This window comes from Tursiops truncatus, chromosome 16, assembly GCF_011762595.2.
Source record: "Tursiops truncatus isolate mTurTru1 chromosome 16, mTurTru1.mat.Y, whole genome shotgun sequence".
NCBI classification, from domain to species: Eukaryota; Metazoa; Chordata; class Mammalia; order Artiodactyla; family Delphinidae; genus Tursiops; species Tursiops truncatus.
In genome coordinates, this window is record NC_047049.1 from 81,243,319 (window position 1) to 81,261,559 (window position 18,241).

Consider the following 18,241-nt stretch of genomic DNA (forward strand, 5'->3'; position numbering starts at 1 on the left):
TTTATTAGCACTACAAACTGTAGGGCACGTTCAGAGGCTTAGGAGCCGTGAAAGAATAGGGCCATTCCAGCCACCTTCCCAGTTTGCCCTCTCCTTACTGCAGGTTCTACTTTAGAACTTATATTTTGAGGTTTCTGCTTTCTGCTTTCTGCAGCTGCTCTTGCCAAAGGCATTCTGCCATCTCAGAGCAAGAAACATGGTGGGGCTAGCAAGTCCGAAAGAATGCTGGTACTGAGCCTGAAGGAAGCCTTGAAGAAGGCAAAAGTTGGACAAGTTACGTTTTCTGTATTCTGAGACTCCTGAAATCAGAAGTCAGAACAAAGCCCCTGATCTCTGCTTGTGCCTTTTCTTCTTCCAGTGCGCCTCTTCTCATCATGGTCTTTCTTTCTACCCTCGCTCCAGGGCAGCTCTCAGCCAGGGGGTGGAACAAAGCGTTCCTGGATCAGCAAGTTCACTCCGCGGTCCCTTTCACACATCCCTGACAAGTTATGCTCTTCCTTGCCGTGGTTTAGCAGAAACACCACTGTACGAGAACAAGAGTACGTTATTCCTGGGTCTAGACAGCCCCACATACTAAAAATGATATGGCCACACTGGAGAGAATCCAGATGGAAATACTGTTTTTTACCACATTAAAAAAAATTTTTTTATTGGAGTATAGTTGACTTACAATGTTGTGTTAGTTTCAGGTGTACAGCAAAGTGAATCAGTTATACTTATATCCACTCTTTTGGATTCTTTTCCCGTATAGTTCATTACAGAATATTGAGTAGAGTTCCCTGTGCTATACAGTAGGTCCTTATTAGTTACCTATTTTATACACAGTAGTAAGTATATGTCAATCCCAATCTCCCATCTTATCACTTCCCCGGCATGTTTCCCCTTTGGTAACCATAAGTATGCTTTTAAGATCTGTGAGTGTGTTTCTGTTTTGTAAATAAGTTCATTTGTATCATTTTTTAAAATTAGATTCCACATATAAGTGATATCATATGATATTTGTGTTTCTCTGTCTGACTTACTTCACTTAGCATGATAATCTCTAGGTCCATCCATGTTGCTACAAATGGCATTATTTCGTTCTTTTTTAGGAACAGTATAGAGGCGCCTTAAAAAGCTGAATATAGAACTACTATATGATCCAGCAATCCCACTCCTGGGCATGTATCTGAAGAAAACCATAATTTGAAAAGTTATGTGCACCCCAATGTTCACTGCAGCACTATTTACAATAGCCAGGACATGGAAGCAACCTAAATGTCCATCAACACAGGAATGGATAAAGAAGGTGTGGTACATATATACAATGGAATATTACTCAGCCATAAAGAAATGAGATATAAATACTTTTAAAAACCAGAGATGTGATCTGAATGCAAATAACAAAAAGATTGAGAGACTGATGAACCTAAAATGAGAAAAAGCATAGTATGACTTAAAGTCATCAAAAAAGAACAGTAAGGGACTTACACTCACTTCCTTAAAAGTTTAGCGTCTACTGAGCCAAAACGTTTACCTTTTTAACACTGAAAACAGCCACTTAGTGGTATCAAACCCCCCAATCCTTAGATATAAAACATAAATATGTTTCTTGGTAGTTTAAGTACAGACCGAGAGGGTTACACCAAATAGGTATGCAAAGTTCCTCCTAGCTCTGATTCAAATCTTGGATATTTTCAAGGCTGTGCCTGATGAACCTTTATTATCCATAAAATGTTTTCGGTTTATATTGCTATTCTGCTTATGTAAGTTTATGTCCTACAATGACCTGCAGACCAACTTCGAGGTCACCCTATAAAGAGCAGTAGAGCAACTTTAGAAAAGGAGAATAGCTTGCTTTGTTGTATCGCAACAAAATGAGAAAATTCTCATCTTTTAAATATCTCATTCAGAAGCTTTAGACGAACGTTAAGGAAAAACTTTCGATTTAGTGCCTTTTCCCCCCACCTGATCCCTCGGTATGGGCGTGGGTTCGGAGATTTGGTCAATGCATTAGTACTGAGCTTTTAGGTGCAAGGCGCTGGTCAACAAGCGTCTGTCTGGCCAGGGGACTGGCAATCCTACTGCACTGCATGCTAACGGGGTCGGGTAATAATAGGGGCTTTTTATACTTAGCTCAAAACCACTTGCACACAACTTCGAGGCCTTTTCGCTCACTACGCACGATTTCACAGTGGTGCTTTCTCTAGGCTGCCCCGGCCACACCTGAGGCCAAGAGACCCACTGCGAGGAGCAGCGAGGTCCCGCCGGGGGCCGGTCCGGAACAGGCGCGGCCCGAGGAGGCCCCGGAGCGAAAGGAGGGCAGGCCCCCCGCCGCCGGCTCGGGAAGCGGAGCCCCAGCGCGCACCTTCATGAACTCGTCCTTGTCGAAGCAGAGCGTGTCCGGCCCCTTAGGTAGGTTCATCCTACTTTTCTCCATCCCGCCAGCCGCCGCCGCCTCTCAGCGCCGAGACCCGGACGAGGCGAGGAAGCAGGACGCCGCGCGCACGGACTCGGCGGCCGCAGCCAAGGTACAGAAGGCGCCGCTTCCGCCAACATGGCAGAGCCCGCGCCGCGGCCAATCAGCGAGCGCGCCGCGGGCCGGCCTCCGCCCGCCGCCGCCAAGAGGGGCGCCGGGACGGCCGCCGCCGCCGCCGCCGCGCTGCAGGTGCTGCTGCCCCCGTGCGGCGGAGGGCGGCCCTGCAGCTCGGGCCGGCTCCGACCGGGCGGTCTAGGCGGGGGCTGAGCGCTAAGAGCACGGGCTGGAGGACTCCAGGGCTCCCTCTCGACCCGCTGGCAAAAATCGACCTGCAAGCTCTTCCAGGGCGGAGGGAACAACCACGGCCGCAGTCGGCCATTCGGTCCTCAGGTCCAGGGTTGGGCTCAGATCTAGGTGGGCGGTCTGAGTGCAACTTTGGGTCTTTAAGGTTCTTAAAGGAGCGCCTCATCACCTGCCTAGTCGGGACACAGCCGACAAATACATGTGCATACATATTCATTTTTAATGTAAACCAGGAATGGGCAAATTTTTGTGTTTGTGGCCAGTATCGGTGCGATTACATCCCCCTCCCCCATTTCTCAGACTTTCTCCCTCCTCCTGCCCTCGTACATCCCAGTTTTATTTTGACGGTTTCTTTGTGTTTCTCTTTTTCCCATTGTCCCTCCCTCTGGCTGTGAATACCATGATCAAATGATGATGATTCATTTCTCTTTTTTTCTCCTTAAGACCCTGATAACCCTAACCACGAACCTCAGTAAACACTCTTCACCCTGCCACGTCTTTCCTTCCTGCAGCCCGTTGCCTTTATACACCAGGGTGTAGGCTGTTCCTCCCAAGGCTATTTTCTCCTTGGAGATAACGCTAACCCCTAAGAGTCCTTAAAAAGGAGATCAGCTCAGTGCTTCGTGACCACCTAGAGGGATGGGATAGGGAGGGTGGGAGGGAGGCTCCAGAGGGAGGGGATATGGGGATGTGTGTATACATATAGCTGATTCACTTCGTTATACAGCAGAAACTAACACAACATTGTAAAGCAATTATACTCCAATAAAGGTGTATGAAAATGAAAAAAAAGAAATGGCAAGCCTACCGGGGGAAAAAAAAAAAAAGGAGTGGGACAGAGGAAAGCAACACCTTAAGATAAGACACTTGCATTCAAGTTACTCCAAATAGGAAACTGGTGACATTTTTAAAATGTAGGTATAGAATCCAAAACAATATACTCCCTACCACTGGGACTGGCAAGTCTTGTCAAAGGGAATGTTCCCTGCTAATGTCTAGAGAAGCTGATGGATAGGATGAGAGGTGGGATCTATCTGGAAAATCAAAATAAATTACAATCATGAAAAGTACATCCTGCTATTCTTTTTAAAATGTGGAGCCAGAAAGGCTCATTATTTGTTTTTGGTTTGTTTACCTTATTATGAAAATTTTCAAGCGCACACAAAAGTCTGGAGAGCACAGGATACCTCACGCCCTTCCACGTATTCATCACCTTGCTTCAACAATCATCTGTCTTCTCCTACCACGGCACTACCACTCCCGTTTTTTCATCTGGAATGTATTTTGAGACAAATTGCAAACACCACATCATTTCCTGCTCCCCAAATACCTCTGTTTACAAATCAAAGAAAAAGAAGAAAAAAGATACTTCCTTACAAGCCCCCAATGCCATCATCACACCTAATAAAAATCACCAGTTCTAATACTGGCTCTGAGAGGCGTGACTTTTAGCCCAATGCCACGAGGTTACTGAGTGACAGTTGCAAAACCAGAAAGCACAGACTGCAAAGCCCACCCTTAACCAAGGCACCAAGATGGGGGGTTGCGGGGAAGGTGCTGGGTAGACCAAGTAAAAATGTCTGGGAAACCCTGCCTTTTCTAGAACTCTAAATGAACTAGAACTTGAACTCATTCCTTCCTTCATTATAATTGCCTTCTGAAATTGTTCCCAGGCCTTTAGTAAAGAAATGTACCTAAATTTATACAGGCTGGCATGCTAATCATGGGGATGCTGAAGGGATTAGGGGGTAAAGGAGAACAAGGGTCCCTGCTGCTGCCCGCCGTGGTTTTGGACGCATGCAGCAGTGAGCGAGCAGCGGCTTGAAGCGAGACCTTAGTTCCCTGACCAGGGGATTAAACCCTGGTCGCCTGGGTGGAAACCAGGAATCCTAAGCGCTAGACCACGGGGGCCAGCGGCTAGAATTTAAACCCCCAGTCCTTGTCTACCTTGAAAGGAAGAATCTGACAAGGAGACGGAAGGTATAGAGGAAAGTAAAGCGTTTATTAGAAAAGCAGAGTACATGCGGAAAGACGCACGGGCGAACTCAGCGAGAGAGTCAGGAGGGTCATGCCTTTGGGAAGGTTAAATCCTTTCTAAGGGGTCAGTCTTCTGGGTCTTTGCCTTCTTGGCTAATCATCTTGCTTTGACCCCATGGCTACTTTGTCCTGGGACCCTCCCCTAGGTGAGCATGCACCCCTCAGTCAAGAGGATTTCATCACACAGGCGTCTGGCATGGGCAAAGGCAACACTTATTATGGTCTGGCACCCCTGCCTTTTTGACCCCATGAGGCCGTTAGGGCATGGGTAGTGTCTCCCTTGCCTCAAGGACGGGAAATGTGTGATCTCTTGATCTCTTAACAGGCTTTAGCCCCTCTCTCCTCCTGCCATAAAAGTGTCCAATGTCCAGTTACCTACCCTATTCCTGTTGTTGTTTCTTATATCAACGTGCAGATCTTTAAATGCAGACAGGAGCCTGGTCATAAATACGTAGCCAAGAGCCCATTTGTCTCTTGTCTCAGGAAATGTAAATAAGAGGCTGGTAGTGAACAGTAGGCCTGCGGCCCATCTTCTTCTCACCCCAGGAGGTGTGACCTGGAGGCCGGTTGTAAATGACTAGTCTGGAGCCCATCTATCTCCGGCCTCTGCAGGAGTGGCAGGGAAGACCCCTGATGCTAGTGGAGCATCATGGAAAGGACAAAGTGAAGACGGAGATTAAGCCTGAACCTGCCCAGAGGACAGGTGTCACTCAGAGCTGATGTTCAGTTGGTACACATCGTTTCACTCATGCAAATGTGGGTGCGTGGCCTCTGTCTAGAGCCTGCTTCCTGTCCCCTTGCTGCCTTGAGCCCTTCCCAAGATCCCTACTGTGGCCTGGGGAGTCGATTGATGAAGGGTTAAGGCCTAGCTCAGCAGGGGTCCTCTGGCCAGCTTCTGATTGGTTCATTGTCTGTGCTGCTAAACATTTGAATATCATCTTTAGTGAGATAGCTATTTCATAGGAAATAGGAACTGAAAGATTAAATTAAAAGTAGATATAAAGTTCCTAATCAGTGCAAGACATAATAAGCAGTCAGCGTATCCTAATTTTCTTCTCTCATTCTCCTTTATTTAAAAATATTTATTTATTTATTTGGTTGCACTGGGTCTTAGTTGCAGCAGGCAGGCTCTTTAGTTGCGGCTCGAGGGCTCCTTAGTTGTGGCACATGAACTCTTAGTGCGGCATGCATGTGGGATCTAGTTCCCTGACCAGAGATCAAACCCGGGCCCCCTGTCTTGGGAGAATGGAGTCTTAACCACTGTGCCACCAGGGAAGTCCCCTTTTCCCTCATTCTTTGATCTGTACTTTTCGTAAGAGCAGGACTTCAATTTGACACATTTTTCTATCTTCAAGTTTCTCTCTTCTATTCCCTAATTTCACTCCTCTGCCTTTCATTTCATGCTAAAGCTCATGCCTGCTACTCCATTTCTAAGTAAATATTAGCCCCCTTTGACTTTGGATCTCAGGAAAGTTCTTAATTCCCTATTTTCAGTGGCGTCGTGACAGGTCCCCATTTTTCCTTCCCACTCTTCCCTATTTATACTTCTCACACTTTTGGCAGACTTGCCATGGAACACTTAAAACTTGCAAAGAGAAATACTGTGCTCAGGGAATTCATATGAGCATTTTCTCCAGTAATCATCAACGTGCTTTCTTTCTGATCCCTCCTGAACTGTTGTGCTAGAGCAGCGAAAGCTTCCAACAGCAACTGGAGTCATCCTTGTCCACTACCGCAGGAGAGGAGGGTTTCCATTTTTATATGGATCATACGCTTGAACTGAAGGCTACGTATATAGTCTGACACTCTTTCATTCCAAGAGGAAGGCAGGCATGGGCTGGGGCAGGGGCGGGGGTGGAACCAGCATCACGCTCCAGGCCTCCAACCAACTTGGCAAGCTCGCAGCGAGCTCACAGGACCATTTCAACATCTTCTGTATTTGATTGATATCCCACTACGTTCCAGAGTAGATTTGAGGTGGTTTGGTTTGAATCTTAGAATTTCCCATTCTAACTAAGAGACAGATTAATCCTAAGGTATCCCAAATTTAGCCTCATCTCCCTAATCAATTAGTACCCATGTTTGGGTATGGTAGTACTGGAGTATTCTTCCATGTGTATTTTATAACAGACCCAACTAATAAAAGTGGTAAGGCTAATTCTTTTTTTTGTTTTTAACATTATAGGGAAAAACATGAAAGACTTTGAAATAAACGTGGAAGAAAATAGAGTCCAAAGGAAACATAGGTGTTTTCTAGCACACCCTTCTGGGCCGATTCTGTGGGAGTGTTGTGTGCCTTTCTTGTCTTTGAGCTATGGACAATCCTGTAAACTGTAGCTAATTGATATCAATGCAAATTATTCTTATCTGCAGCTATACAAATGAATTTTGTCCATGGGAAGTACAACTGATCCCTTCTTTCCTTTGGAGGAATCCAGTTTTGCATCTATTTGCATCTATAAAAGCAAATTCTTTTAAGCATTCCTGTTTGTTTATGTGTCTACTCTTTGGATTCTCCCTTGGAGTGGTGGTAATGTCTTACTGACTTCCTTGTTAATTAATGAATTAAATAAAATCTTTACAAGTGTTCATTTTATATTTGTATGAAAGTCATAATTTTACCTTCAAAAAAATTTTCCCCTAGCAGCATTTCAAATAATAAGCTGTGATAGGATTCTAGCCAATGAAAGTGCGGAGAAATCAAATCAGGGTGAATTTTAGAATTAACTTCTGTGTGGCCAGCACTGCGCCAGAGGTGGGGAATGAATGAGGCTCCAGACCTGGCATCTGGCCCTGGGAAGCTGTGACCTGCTTTGTCATTGTCATGCATGACCAATGATGTGACTTTCCCACCAGAGTTCCTCCAGGCTCAGTTAACCTTCCTCTTCTGTGCTACCCTCTCCTGTAGTGATCTTAACTATGCCTTTGGTTTCAGCTCCCACCCACAAGGCAGCTCCTCTCCTATTGCCTCCCCACTATCCACTTCTTTCTTCCCCACCATGGCCAAGTAACGGACCACCTACTTGTGCTATTTCACGGTGATGTCCCACCGGTGCCTCAAACTCAGCACGTTCAAACCTTGATTCATCATCTTTTCGGAAAGACCTGCTTATCCTCCTTCATTTTGTTTCTTGATAAATGGCTTCACCAGATGCCAGCTGCATAGGCCAGACACCCAGGAATCATTCACACAACTGAGCCAACCTGCTGTACCACGACCTCAAACGGATGCTCAGCCCTGACTGTAGACTCGCCTGTCTCTCCAGTGGTTTGCTTCCTTTCCAATGGAAATGACCATTTCCCACCTAGGGGTTTGCCTCAACACCTAACCCCACCCCTTCTGAACAACACCCCCTCACTCTCAGCTCATGCCTAGTGTCAACTTTGAGAAAATAAAAGCAAATTAGGCAGGAATTCCCTTATCCTCACCATCAGATAAAATCTATAGCGGCATCTGTACCCATTTTAATCTGTTTTTTTAACATTTATTCAAGAAATATTTATTAAGCACCCACTGTGTGCTGGGTACTGCCCTGAGTGTTGGTAATTCAGGGATGAACAATACGGAAAAGTCCCTGTCATCATGGGTTTACGTTGTAACCAGAGAAATGTACCATAAACAAAGAAAAAGAGGGTGTTTGCTAAAGATAAAGCAGGTTGATGGAGAAGAGCCGTGATAGACTATTATGGGGGAGCATGTTTCCCAGCTGTCACCAGGGGGGCCCTCCTTGTGTTTAGGATTCATTGCTTCCAACCCTTTCAAGGCTTCCACGCCCAGAGTTAGCATCAACATCTCCTTTCTAAGGGAGCATTCCCACCAGCATACAAACCAGCTTCCATCTTTAAAAAAAACCAAAAAGCTTCCTTTGACCCAACATCTTCTCATTCACAGTATAACTTCTAAAATGTTTGCCTATACCTGTGGTTGCCCAACTAGGGTAACATGCACTTGAAAACTCTCTAAAGAATCCTGTGAACACAGCAAAGGAAACTATCAACAAAACAAAAAGACAACCTACAGACTGGGAAAAAATATTTGCAAACTATGCAACTGACAAGGGATTAATTTCCAAAATATAGGAAAAGCTCATACAGTCTCAATAGCAAAAAAAACAAACAACCTAATAAAAATGGGCAGAAGATCTAAATAGACATTTCTCCAAAGATGACATACAGATGGCCAACAGGCACATGAAAAAAATGCTCAACATTGCTAACTATTAGAGAAATGCAAATCAGAGCTGCAAGAGGTATCACCTCACTCCAGACAGAACGGCCATCATTAAAAAGCCTACAATTAATAAATGCTGAAGAGGGTGTGGAGAAAAAGGAACCCTCCTACACCGTTGGTGGGAATGTACAGCCACTATGGAGAACAGTATGGATGTTCTTTTAAAAACTAAAATTAGAGCTACCATATGATCCTGCAATCCCACTCCTGGGCATATGTTCAGAGAAAACTACAATTCAAAAAGATACTTGCACCCCAATGTTCATAGCAGCACTATTTACAATAGCCAAGACATGGAAGTAACCTAAGTGCCCATCGCCAGAGGAATGCATAAAGAAGATGTGGTACAGGGACTTCCCTGGTGGTCCAGTGGCTATCTGTGCTCCCAATGCAGGGGGCCCGAGTTCGATCCCTGGTCAGGGAACTAGATCCCATGTGCTGCAACTAAGAGTTCGCATGCCACAACTAAAGATCCCACATGCCGCAACTGAAGATCCTGTACATGGCAACAAAGATCCCACGTGCTGCAGCTAAGACCCAGGGCAGACAAAAAGAAAAAAAGATGTGGTACATATATACAATGAAATACTACTCAGCCATAAAAAAAAAATAATGCCATTTGCAGCAACATGGATGGACCTAGAGATTATCGTACTAAGTGAAGTCAGACAGAGAAACGCAAATATCATATGATATGATATCACTTATATGTGGCATCTGATAAATGAACTTATTTACAAAACAGAAATAGACCCACAGACATAGAAAAAAAAACCCTTATGGTTAACAAAGGGGAAAAGGGGGGGTGGATATATTAGGAGTTTGGGATGAACACATACCCACTACTATGTATAACATAGATAACCAACAAGGACCTACTGTATAGCACAGGGAACTATACTCAATATTTTTAATAACCTATAAGGAAAAAGAATCTGAAAAAGAATGTATATGTAATATATATGTGTGTGTGCGTGTGTGTATAACTGAATCACTGTTGTACACCTGAAACTTATATGACATTGTAAATCAACTATACTTCAACTGAAAAAGAAAGAATCCTGTGCACAGACCATTTTAAGGGAGTCCATTTCCAGATCCTCTACTCCTCTAATGCTCTTTAGTAAACCTGATATGCCCAAGTCAGACATCACAATTCTCCTTCTCTCACTTTACAAGAGAGCAGTACACCCCCTTCCTTCCAAATCTTATTACAGCGTTTGCCTTGGGGTGACCCCAAATTTGAAATATTGGTTTCATCTCAACTAACCTCCTTCAGTGGTTAATCTTGGTGACTCCCACCCTTAGGGCTTCCTCTCCTTCTAGTTAAGGTTGAAAGTTAGCATTAGAAAGAGGGCATTTGGGCCGATGTTGAAAGGCTGTGAAATCAGAAAAGCAGACTCAGTTTGGGTCAGTGACACTGATTCTTTTCAACTCTATTGTTTTGAGGGATTAAGATGTTTCCAGATACAATAGGAAAAAACCCAAACAAGCATTTCAACTGATTTCTTTCAGATTCAGTGTGGCTTAGTACATGATACAGTAGAAAACTAGGTTGTTGGTATTTTTAAAAACTCAAATTGTAACAGGAAAATTTTATTTCAATTAAGTCAATCCTTTCCTATTTCATTTTTTAATGTTTAATATTTCAACCTCTAATCAATAAGAATATGTAAACTTACGATGAAAAGTTTGTGATGAAAAGTTTCAGGCGTCAACCTAGAACTGTTTGCAGTGGTGCACAGAGTCTCTTAGCAAGCACAGGGAGGCACTCGGGGCTCCAGGCACTCACGTCCCCTTCTCTCCTTAGTGCCCTCTTGTCCTGGGTTTCTCTTCCCACCATCTGGACCTTCATTCTCACCCTTCTTCTCTAACTGGCCTCTACACTCTTAAATACCCTAGAGCTTGATCCTGGGTCTTCTCCTGTAGCCGTGCTCTCTCTGGATCAGGGTTGCACAACCTGGGCACTGTTGACACCTGGGACTGGATTGTTCTTTGTTATGGGGCCATCCTGTGCCCTGTAGGGTGTTGAGCAACGTCCCTGGCCTCCACCCACCAGATGCCTCTAGCACCTTTTCCCTCAGCTATGACATCCCAAAGTGTCTGCACGTGCCCTGCAACAACCCCCCTACCCTCAGCCCCCAGTTTAAGAACCACTGCTCTAGATGATTCCATCCAGTGTCGTTGAGCTCTAGACGATTCCATCCAGTGTCGTTGATTGAAGTACTTTCTATAAACTGAAGTTAGTACTTCAAACCCTAGCCTTTCCTTGGAGCTGAGACCCGTATGCCCCACTGCCCACAGCGCGGCTCCATGTGAATACACAGTAGCCATCTTACCTTCAACATAATTTCTAACCTGCTTCCTCCTGCTCCTGGCCTTCTCCAGTCTCCCTGGTATCCCCACCTGCTTAGTGGCCAAAGCCCCAGCCCCCGGGACGATTCCTCCCTTTCCCTTATCTTGATTTTGCCTCCAAAACAGAACTCAGACTCTGCCACTGCTCTTCATATCCACTGCTCCCGTTCAAATATATTTTAAACTCAGATACTGCCGTCAGGCTCTGGCCCTGCTACCACGCTTACACAGGTGTTTCACAAGGTCACTAATAACCACCACAGGGCCAAATCCAGTGGCCCTGGATCTAATTCTCAGGTCTCATATGACTCCACCTGTCGGTCCTAAACGACAGGCAGTCCATTCATTTAAACTTGCTATACGTGATTATATTGTGTGCATCTGGCGCTTCTGACCCTCCCTTTGTGTCCACTTTGTCCCTTTCAGTCTTCTTTGTTGGTCTTCCTGGCCTTTAAACATCGGTGTGCCCTGGATGAGGGCCTTCAGGTTTAGTTTTCTGTGGTGTTAAAAAACAAAATTCAGCGGAGTAAGTTTTAGAGCTCTTATTGGCTTTATTCAACAATTTGCGAGTCAGACAGCATCCAACCAGGCAGATAGAAAGGAGCTCCGAGGAGCCGTACGAAGTAAGACTTTTATAGGCAGAAGGGAGCGGGAACAAGGAGGTTATTCTAAGTAAAAATGGATCGGTTATTGCAAGGTGGCTTTCCTTTAGGGGAGGGCAGGGGTCTATCGGACAGATGACCTCACTAGTGCTGACCACGCGATTCCTGACTGACTGGTTTAAGATTCCATTTCAGGGAGAGCAGAAGTTGTAATTCCGTTGTTTTGGTTTGGTGACATGGGGCTTAGCATAAGCGACTCCATTTGGGGCCTACTGTCCTGTTTTTAACAGTTACTTCCTAACAAATGACTACAAGCTTCGTAGCTTTGAACAGCAGACGTGTATCGTCTCATAATTTCTGTATGCCAGGAGTCAGGGCACACTTAGCTGGGTCCTCAGCTCAGGGTCTCACTCAAGGCAGAAATGGAGATGTTGCCCAGACTGCATTCTCATTTGAAGGCTCGACTAGGGAAGAGTCTTCTTCCAAACTCACTTGGGGTGTTGGTAGAATTCATTTCCTTGGACTTGTATGATTTGAGGTGGAGGGGACCTTCTTCTGGCTCTTAAGTGGAGACCGTCCTCAGCTCCTAGAGGCTGCCTGCAGTTCTCTGCCACACAGCTCACTCCACAGGTGGTTTGAAACACATCTCTTTGCTTCTTCAAGTCCAGCAAGAGGGCCTCTCCCTCCAATCAGCAAAAACACAGTCTTATATAATAGAATGTAATCACAGAAGTGACAGCCCCTTACCTTGCCAAATTCTACTGGTTAGAAGGAAGTCCTAGACTCTGTCCACTCTCAAAAGACCTATAACAGAAGGGGAGAGTTGTCACAAGGCTGTCTTAGAATGCTCCCTAACACACCTTCTCTGATAGATATGTACATTGCTTTGCTCATTGTCTGGCCCTCCTCTTCAAATGGAACTTCACGGGGGGCAGCAACTTTTTCTTCTCTATTCCATCTCCTGGCACAGGGCAGGTGTTGCATAAAAACTGAAGAATAATTTGTTTCTATTTTTGCCTTCCTTCTATTTGTTCTCTACATAGCAACCAAAGTGATCTTTTAAAATGTGAAATGTATCTTACCACCATCCACTGACCCAGTGTAAACCCTTTCCGTGACCTTTCTTTTCTTCTTTATTCCCTCCCCAAGGGACACCAGAGGGTGCTACCTAGTCCAGGCTGTGGACTTGGTGTCATGGGAGCTACAGAAAAACCTGGCCCCTCTTGTCTGGGGCTATGTCAGGATTTCCTCGGCTTTCTGTTTTTTAACTCGATCCACAGTAAGAAATAAGTTTTACTTTGAGACCCAGTACATGTATTCATATTGTGTGTGTACATGTAGGTAGAGATAGGTATATATATATATTTACACATATACATATATACTTATACTGCAATAGCTAATTGCATGTGTCAACTTGACTGGCCATGGGGTGCCCAGATCAAACGTTATTTCTGGGTGTGTCTGTGAGGGTATTTCTGGATGTGATGAGCATTTGAATCTGTGCACTCAGTAAGGCAGACGGCCCTCCCCAGTGCAAGTGGGCAGCATCTAATCCGTTGAGGGCCTGAACGGAACAAAAGGTGGAGGAAGGAGGCATTCACCCCTTTTCTCCTCACTGCTCAAGCTAAGGCATCTCATCTCATTTTTTCCTGCCCTCAAACTGGGGTTTATAGTGTGGTAAATCCCCTGGTTCTAAAGCCTTTGGGCTCGGACTGAATCACACCGCCAGCTCTCCTGGTCTCTAGCCTGCAGATGGCAGAGCCTGGGACTTCTCAGCCCCCCTACTCGCATGACTCAGTTCCTTATAATAAATCAATCTCTCTGTCTCTCTTTGGTAAATATATATGTGTGTCCATTAATGTCTCTATCTCTAGCTCTCTCTCTATCTATCTAACTGGACCCAAGATTGCAAGATTTGCAGTGAAAACCATGAGAGTAAGTGGTCGATAACGTCCCCTCCCCCCTTTTAAGATGCAATTTATTTAAAGTAAAAAAAACAAAAGCTTATCCATTTTCCCATCCCCTACTCCCTGCTTCTGGTAACCACCAACCTGTTCATCTGTTCTCTGTATCTATGAGTTTGGTTTTCATGTATATATATATAAATATATATATATATATATATACACATATATGTACACACACACATATATATACACACATACATATACATGTATATATATTCCACATATAAAAGGTCGTATGTAATTTGTCTTTGTCTGACCTATTTCACTTAGCATGATGACTTCAAGGTCCACCCACGTTGTTGCAAAAGGTAAGATTTCATTTTTTTTATGGTTGAGTAATATCCCATTGTTTTATAAATATATGACACAATTCCTTATCCATTCTTTCATCCGTGGCCACCCTGGCGGCCCAGGTCACTTCCCCGGTGTTCGTCTGTCCCATCTAATCCATCACAACCGCTGGTGTTTCTCTCCTCCGCACACCTGTCCAGTCTGCCTCTGTGCCACCTCCATGCTGTCACCCAGGGCAGGTCACGTGGAAGCGCGCCGAGGTCATTACAGTAGCGTCGTAACTGCTCGCCCCCGCCGCAGCCTGCGTGACCAAGTCCTCACACTGCATCCACCACACACCAATATGATCGCACACGTTCTGCTGAGAAACCCGCAGCATCTCCCCAGGGCCTGTGGACAGAGCCCAGACTCCGCATGCACTGAGCTGTCTCAGTGTGGCCACACCACCGCTGAGCTGGGGACCGTGGGGCTGACCTCCCTGAAAAGCCTCACGGAGGCCCTGCCTGAAGCGGACCCCTCCCTCTGCACCTCCACTGGACCCAGCATTTTCCCACTCTGGCTGTGCTGGCCTCCCTCACCTGGCCTGCACACTCCTCCCGTCCTGTGGGGTCCAAGACGTGGAGGTCTGTGCAGGTGCTCCCCCAGCCCCCTGTCCCCCCTTACAGCGCAGCGCACATCCCACTTGGGTCTGCACGCCCTCCAGAGGCTTGCCCCTGTACCTCCACAGCTGAGCACAGGGCTAGTAACTAACAGTAAGCACTCAAATATGCTGAATGAATGAATGAAATGAAGACTTGATCCCAAACTCTGATACGAATAAATCAGGCCCGAGAGGTACAAAGAAGGACTAACTGAACAAGATTCTGAGAGGAGAGAAACTAATATTCGTGGAGTACGCAGCACTTTCATGTTATTTCGTCCTTACAACAATCCTTTGAAGTAGGTAGTACTACGTCCACTTCACTAGCAGGAAAACTGAAGAATAAAGACTGAACACCTGTCCCTGGGTTGCAGGGGCCAGCCGTCCCCTTCAGATTTCTTACCTCTCTCCTGTACCCTTAATCCTCACTCCGTGCTTTATTCAGATTTCCTTAGTTTTGACTAATGCCCCTCTTCTGTTCCAGGACCCCATCCAGGACACCACATTGCATTTAGTAGTCATGTCCCCTTGGCCTCCTTTTGGCTGTGACAGTTTCTCAAACTTTCCTTGCTTTAGGTGACTTTGTCAGTTTTTTAAAATTGAAGTATAATTGACCTACAATATTTCATTAGTTCCAGGTGTACACATAGTGATTCAATATTTCTATAAATTACAAAATGATCACCATGATAAGTCTAGTAATCACCTGTCACCATAAAATGTTATACAATTGACTATATTCCCCATGCTGTACACGTCATCCCTGTGACTCATTTATTTTGTAACTAGAAATTTTGTAACTAGAAGATATATATATATCTTCTTTATCCATTCATCTATTGATGGGCACTTAGATTGCTTCCATGTCTTAGCTATTATGAATAATGTTGCAATGAACATTGGGGTGTATATATCTTTTTGAATTAGTGGTCTTTTTTCTTCAGAAAAATACCCAGAAGTGGAATTGTTGCATCATATGGTAGTTCTATTTTTAACTTTTTTGGGGAAACTCCATACTGCTTTCCACAGTGGCTGCACCAATTTACATTCCCACCAACACTGCACAAGTATTCCTTTTCTCCGCATCCTAACCAACACCTGTTATTTGTTGTCTTTTTGCTGATAACCATTCCAACAGGTGTGAGGTGATATCTCATTGTAGTTTTGATTTGCATTCCCCTGATGATTAGTGATGTTGAGCATCTTTTCATGTGTCTGTTCACCATTCATACATCTTCTTTGGAAAAGTGACTTATCAGGTCCTCTGCCCATTTTTTAATGGGGTTGTTTGTTTTTATGATGTTTATTTGTATGTATTGATGTGTATTTTGAATATTAACCCTTTATCAGGAATATGATTTGCAAATATCTTCTCCCTTTCATTAGATGGCCTTTTCATTTTCCCAATACTTAATTGTGCAAAAGCTTTTCAGTTTGATGTAGTCCCATTTGTTTATTTCTGCTTCTGTTTCCCTTGCCTAAGGAGACATATCCAAAAAATATTGCTAAGACTGATGTCAAAGAGCATACTGCCTATGTTTTCTTCTAGGAGTTTAATGGTTTCAGGTCATATGTTTAAGTCTTTAATCCATTTTGAGTTTATTTTTATATAGGGTGAGAGAAAGTGGTCCAGTGTGATTCTTTCACATGTAGTTGTTTGGTTTTCCCAGCACCATTTATTGAAGAGGCTGTCTTTTCCCTGTTATATATTCTTGACTCCTTTGTCATAGATTAATTGACCATTTAAGTGTGTGTTAATTTCTGGCCTCTCTACCTTTTTCCCTTGATCTATGTGTCTGTTTTTATGTCAATACCATACTGTTTTAATTACTATAGCTTTGTGATATAGTTTGAAATCAGGGAGTATGATACCTCCAGCTTTGTTCTTCTTTCTCAAGATTGCTTTTGCTATTAGTGGTCTTTTATGGTTTCATACAATTTTAGGATTTTTTGGTTATATTTCCATGAAAAATGCCATTGAAATTTTGATAAAGATTGCATTTAGGGCTTCCCTGGTGGCGCAGTTGTTGAGAGTCTGCCTGCCAATGCAGGGGACACGGGTTCGTACCCCGGTCCGGGAAGATCCCACATGCCACGGAGTGGCTGGGCCCGTGAGCCATGGCTGCTGAGCCTGTGCGTCCAGAGCCTGTGCTCCGCAATGGGAGAGGCCACAACAGTGAGAGGCCCGTGTACTGCAAAAAAAAAAAAAAAAGATTGCATTTAATCTGTATATTGCTTTGGGTAGCATGAACATTTTAACAATATTAATTTTCCAACCCACGATCATGGAATATCTTTCCATTTATTTGTGTCTTCTTCGGTCTCTTTTGTTAATGTCATGTAGTTATTAAATTTATTCCTACATATTTAATTATTTTTGATGCAATTATAGATGGGATTGTTTCCTTAATTTCTCTTTCTGATAGTTTATTATTGTATTATCTGGTGCCCCAATTCTTGTGGCTGTGTCCTAGGGGACACCACTTTATTTCCTGGCTCTGGAGGCTGGGGGTGCTTGCGTTCCTGGTCCCATGGAACTTTAATAACTGGTGTCACCTGAAAGGCACTCATACCCTTGTCTGGTGCCCTGATTTTATGACTGCTGTCAGGGGACACCTGTACATCTAGCTCTAGTGGATAGCAGGGTTTATACTAATGGGTCACCAGGGCTGAAACCACTGGAGAAAGAGTTCTTAAACAACTATCATCCCCAGGGCACAGCAAGAGGCAGCAGACCCAGGAGCTGGGTCTTTCTTTGAAGGAGGTCTATTAGCTGATCACCATGACTGTGGCCTGAGGGGCAGGATTATAATTAAACACACATTTAGGGGCTTATTGAAATCCTTTCCAGAAACCTTGGGGGGGTGGGTGTTATCTTTGCACTCATTCTCTGCCACACTCCAGAGCACCACTGTCTTCTGGGGGATGGGGCAGAAGCTTTCTATGTGTCTAGTGCCCTGGTTTTTATGTGTCTGGTGCCCCAGTGTTTGTAGCTGCAGCCCAAATGACACCCCTTGATCACCTGGCTCTAGTGGTTAGGTGGGGCTTGCATTCCTTGGGGTCCCACAAGACTGTGGCAATTGAAGAGACAGTTCTTGGCAGGATATGCCCCCAGAGTACTGCACAGACAGTGGAATGAAGCATACTACACAGTTTTTCTGTGAAGGAGGTCTCTTTGCTTATCTTGGAGCTTCAGCTGGAGGGGCAGGCTTCAGATTTGGCACACATTTAGGGACATATGGAGCTGCTCTCCAGGAACATAGTCTGTGGATGCTCTTTTGGTTCCATCTCTCTGCCTTGCCCCAGCTCACCAGTATTACCCAGAAAAGAGATTATATACTCATCTAGAGCCCC

General features: G+C 44.6%; 1 protein-coding gene across 8 annotated transcripts in view; it reads right to left on the minus strand.

Moving 5' to 3' along the window:
- The window catches only part of COG2 (component of oligomeric golgi complex 2), a 43,140-nt gene extending 40,616 nt beyond the window's left edge, over nt 1–2,524 (minus strand). For 6 of the 8 annotated variants that reach the window (XR_012326682.1, XR_004522648.2, XR_012326681.1 and 3 more), the window contains exon 1: nt 2,348–2,524. Coding sequence is in view for 5 of the 8 variants with exons in the window: in XM_033842564.2 (XP_033698455.1) it covers nt 2,348–2,419 (72 nt within the window). In the remaining 3 variants the exon portion in view is untranslated. The remainder of the gene's footprint in view (nt 1–2,347) is intronic. The other 2 variants (XM_033842565.2, XM_033842562.2) reach the window with 1 other exon arrangement.
- Between the last annotated feature and the right edge of the window lie 15,717 nt (nt 2,525–18,241).